Source organism: Sorex araneus, chromosome 1 (genome assembly GCF_027595985.1).
Source record: "Sorex araneus isolate mSorAra2 chromosome 1, mSorAra2.pri, whole genome shotgun sequence".
Classification (NCBI taxonomy): Eukaryota; Metazoa; Chordata; class Mammalia; order Eulipotyphla; family Soricidae; genus Sorex; species Sorex araneus.
Window position 1 is genome coordinate 441,589,646 of NC_073302.1, and position 4,854 is coordinate 441,594,499.

General features: G+C 42.2%; 1 protein-coding gene across 1 annotated transcript; it reads left to right on the forward strand.

Moving 5' to 3' along the window:
- Nucleotides 1–1,362: 1,362 nt before the first annotated feature.
- On the forward strand, nucleotides 1,363–2,295 carry LOC101553421 (olfactory receptor 13). Its single transcript, XM_004608315.2, has one exon. The coding sequence runs from the start codon at nucleotides 1,363–1,365 to the stop codon at nucleotides 2,293–2,295; it is 933 nt and encodes a 310-aa protein (XP_004608372.2).
- Nucleotides 2,296–4,854: the final 2,559 nt, after the last annotated feature.

A 4,854-nucleotide genomic window follows, 5' to 3' on the forward strand; every position in this document is an offset into this window, starting at 1 on the left:
GGTTATCCTGATAGGGACCACATTAAATTTGTATAGTGCTTTGGGTGGTATTGTATTTTGATAATGTTAATGGAAGAGCAGTTTAAATTTGATAATTAAACCACAAAATAATGGCATCATTATGGTAAATAATAACTTTTTGCTTTAGCATAAAAACTATAAAAATGTTAAAGATTCTAAAAATATTATTTTGTAGTTAGAGTTTTAGCTCTAGCATTGGGTATACATTAATATTTTTTAAATCTCAGACTTACAGCTACAATCATGAAGTCATTAAGACACTTATCATTTTTGCTAATTAAGTTGGATAGAATAAAACTGAAAACTGTAAGTATATTTATATGCTAAGAATTCAAATATGTATGTACACACAGATATTTTGTATGTAAAAGCATAAATATAAATATATACATTTGTGTATATGAACCTGTTTGGTATTTCTTAATATAGAACATAGGATTTTTTTTTTTTGGCTTTTTGGGTCACACCCAGCTGTGCACAGAGGTTACTCCTGGCTCTGCACTCAGGAATCACTCCTGGTGGTGCTCGGGGACCATATGGGATGCTGGGAATCGAACCCGGGTCGGCCACGTGCAAGGCAAACGCCCTACCCGCTGTGGTATCGCTCCAGCCCCAGAACATAGGCTTTTTATAGAAACATGTACCCCTAAGCATACATACATATGTTGCATAAACATACATAGATGTATAGAAATAAAGTACAGATGGAGTCCAAATTGGATAAGACAGCCCAATCAAAATAGATCAGATGAATCAACGTCAAATAATAAAAATTTCTATTTTAAATCCAGTCCAAATTACGGCAACCTACCCATATTCTCTCTTAAGTTTAAAATGATCTACTAACAAGAGCACAGACCAACAAATAATGTATACACCGAAGGTACAAAAGGGAGAGAAAGCCTGGTGAAAGTATCACTTGCTTATACCTTATCACATGGGTAGGCAACCGTACAACAAACACACGAATCCAGGTAACGACCGCTGCAGGAATGCGTGTGGTTGAAGCTCTGATCAGCATCACAGCCACCTGAAAAAGGTAGCCTCTAGCTTGAGGATCATTAAGTCATAACATATTTTGAATTGTGAGGAAGATGGTCTGGATATAAAGCTAAGCTACCCTGGGTATTATGATAGAATACTTGCATTTAGATGCTCTTAGTGGAACATTTCTGTTTCACTTGGAATACAGTTATTAACCAATAGGTAGTAGGGCAAAAATATCACTAAGCTGTTTTTTTTTTTCCTAAGACAGAACATGACTCACCCAAACCCACCATTTGTAAGCCTTGATCTCAGACATTCAAATGTGGTGAGCTCTGCGCTGTCTTTCACAGGACAATGGGGGGAAATCACACAACAGTGACAGAATTCATTCTATTGGGATTTCCCCTGGGTCTGAAGATCCAGGCGGTTCTCTTTGGCCTCTTCTCCCTGTTCTATGCCTTCACCTTGCTGGGGAACGGGGTCATCCTGGGGCTCATCTCCCTGGACTCCAGACTGCACACCCCCATGTACTTCTTCCTGTCCCACCTGGCCATTGTGGACATCGCCTACGCCTGCAACACGGTGCCCCAGATGCTGGTCAACCTCCTGGATCCAGCCTCGCCCATCTCCTATGCCGGCTGCGTCACGCAGACTTTTCTCTTTTTGACCTTTGCTCACACCGAATGTCTCCTCCTGGTGGTGATGTCCTATGACCGGTACGTGGCCATCTGCCACCCCCTCCGCTACTCTGTCATCATGAGCTGGAGGGTGTGCATCTCCCTGGCAGTGACCTCCTGGACCATTGGAGTTCTTTTAGCCTTGGTGCATCTCATTTTACTCCTTCCCTTGCCCTTCTGTGGACCCCAGAGAGTTGATCACTTTTTCTGTGAGATTATAGCCGTGCTCAAGCTCGCGTGCGCAGACACGCACATCAATGAGATCATGGTTCTGGCCGGAGCCGTGTCTGTGCTGGTGGGACCGTTGTCCTCGATTGTGATCTCTTACGCTCACATCCTCTGGGCCATCCTGAAGATCCAGTCGGGAGAAGGGCGTCAGAAAGCCTTCTCCACCTGCTCCTCCCACCTCTGTGTGGTCGGACTCTTTTATGGCACCGCCATCATCATGTATGTTGGACCCAGATACGGGAACCCCCAGGAGCAGAAGAAATATCTCCTGTTGTTCCATAGCCTCTTCAATCCCATGCTGAACCCCTTCATCTACAGTCTCCGGAACAAAGAAGTCAAGGCTGCTCTGAAGAGAATGGTTACCAAAGACAGAAGCCCCTGAAAGACCCAGAAAACAAGGACACAGCTAAATTGAATGTGACAGAATCACTCACCACTTCTAATGTCTATGCAAGATGCATAAGTATGCCGGGGAATCACTTTCGCATTCTTGAAAAGTTTTATGACTACCCAAGACAGACAATTTGGCTTTCCTTTCTCTGCCACTGAAGGCCAGTGATGAATACACACACATACACACACACACACACACACACACACACAAAATGCCTTCAACTACCTGCTTAACATATTCATGTGTAGTTTAGTTATGAAATATATTAATGATAAGAGGAAATAAAGGCATGCATTTTTTCTGTAACCAGCACTTGTAAATAAAGTCAATAGCTAGCACAACATTGAGATTTCTACTGTTGCAGTTACTTAATTTAATTTGGCAAATTTCACCTTCAAAATCAATGTGTCTAGTAAAAAGATTTGCTTCTAGGTTAATGATGATTTCTTTTTTAAATTTTTAATTGAGTCACCATCACTGTATCACTGTCACTGTCATCCTGTTGTTCACTGATTTGCTCAAGCGGGCACCAGTAATGTCTATTCGTCCTAGCCCTGAGCCTCTTTTTACCCATCCTTCCCAATGGTGCCACATTGGAGGCTCTTTCAGAGTCAGGGGAATGAGACCCATCATTGTTACTGTTTTTGGCATAAGAATATGCCCTGGGGAGTTTGCCAGGCTCTGCCGTGTAGGCAGTATACTCTTGGTAGCTCATTGAGTTCTCTGAGAGGGATAACTAGACAATAAGAGATCATGTGGCTGCAAATGCGGCCACACGCTCCCGGAAGCTTTGTTTTATACTCTGGATTTTGACTGTTGATGGGATTACGTGGTGCTGGGGGGCAGTTTGTGGGTGTGACCATTGAGTCACCATGAATTATAAAATTAGTTTTGGTTGCATTTTAAGCATACAATATTCCAACCCCAATCCCTTCACCAGCATCCTCTTCCCTCCACCAGTGTATCCAGTTTTCCTCTCATCCCCCGTCCTGCCTTCATGGTGGGTCCTACCTCTCTCCCCCACCTGCTGCACTTTAGCCACTGTGGTTTATAATACTGTTACATTACGGTATCGTGCCTATCACGACCACCTTACACCAAACCCTCCTCCTCCTCCAGAGTGACCTTTCTCCTCCAGCTTTGTTTTAGTGTTTCCTTCTTTGTACCTTGCACCACCACCCCTCTCCAAGCCTCCACCAGTGTCAAGCTTCCTACCAAAGACCAGTTCTCATTGTTCTGCTCTTTGTTTAGCCTTGGGGCATCTGTTATTCCCCACTATGTTTATTTATATACTGCAAAGGAGAGAGATCAGTCTCTCTCTCTCTCCTGGCTAAGTACTCTCTCCTGAGTACTTCACTCAGCATAGTACTCTCCAGATCTATCCTCTTAGCACCAAGTTGCATGACTTCTTCTTTTCCGAAGGCCAAGTTGTATTCCATTGTGCATATATACCAGTTTCTTTATTCAGTCATCTATTCTTGGACATTTGGGTTGTTTCCAGATTTTAGCTATTGTGAATAGTGCTTCAATGAACATAGGGGTACAAATGTCTTTTTTGTGTTTTGCTTTTGGGACCTAGTGTACATTCCAAGGAGTGACATTGCTGGGTCCTATGGTGACCATATGTTTCTAGTTTTTTGAGGAGTGTCCATATTCTTTACCAAAAAGGCTGGACAGTCAACATTCCCACCAGCAGTGAAAGAGTCTTTTTCCCCTTCAACCTTACCAAATGGTTAATTTTTTCCTTTATGATGTGTTCCAGTCTTTCTTGTGTGAGATAATGTATCATTGTTTTTATTTTCATTTTCCTGATGATCAGTGATGAACATTATTGATCATATACCTTTTGGCCATTTGCGTGTCTTCTTTAAGGAAGTTACTGTTCATCTCTTCTCCCGTTTTTGGATGGTGTTGATTTTTTTTTGAAAGTTCTACTAGTGCTGTATCTTAAATATAAATCTCATCAGATGAATGAGAGGCAAATATTTTCTCCCAGTGTTTTCCCAGTGTGGGTATCTTTGTATTCTGGTCATTAGTTTCTTTGAGGCGCAAAAGCTTTTCAATTTAATGAAGTCCTATTTGTTTATCTTTATTCTTCCTGCTTGGCCAATGATGTTGAAACCTTAAAAGATATTGCAATGTCATGGAGAGTTCTATCTATGTTTTCCTCGGTGTAATTTATGGATTCAGGTCTGGAATTGAGGTCTTTAATTTATTTTGATTTGACTTTTAAGCATGGCATTAGAGTCTGAGTGTTTTCTTCCTTTTTCTCTATCTCTATCTTCCTTTCTTTCTCTCTCTCTTTCTTTCTCTCTCTCTTTCTTTCTTACTTTCTTTCTTTCTTTCTCTCCTTCTTTCTCTCTTTCTCTCCCTCCCTTTCTCCCTCCCTCCCTTTCTCCCTCCCTCCCTCCCTCCCTTCCTTCCTTCCTTCCTTCTTTCCTTCCTTCCTTCCTTCCTTTCTTCCTTCCTTCCTTCCTTCCTTCCTTCCTTCCTTCCTTCCTTCCTTCCTTCCTTCCTTCCTCCTTCCTTCCTTCCTTCCTTCCTTCC

Bases quoted from the DNA above. Each gene is read 5' to 3' on its own strand.
- LOC101553421 (XM_004608315.2), top strand. From the start codon at position 1,363: ATGGGGGGAAATCACACAACAGTGACAGAATTCATTCTATTGGGATTT.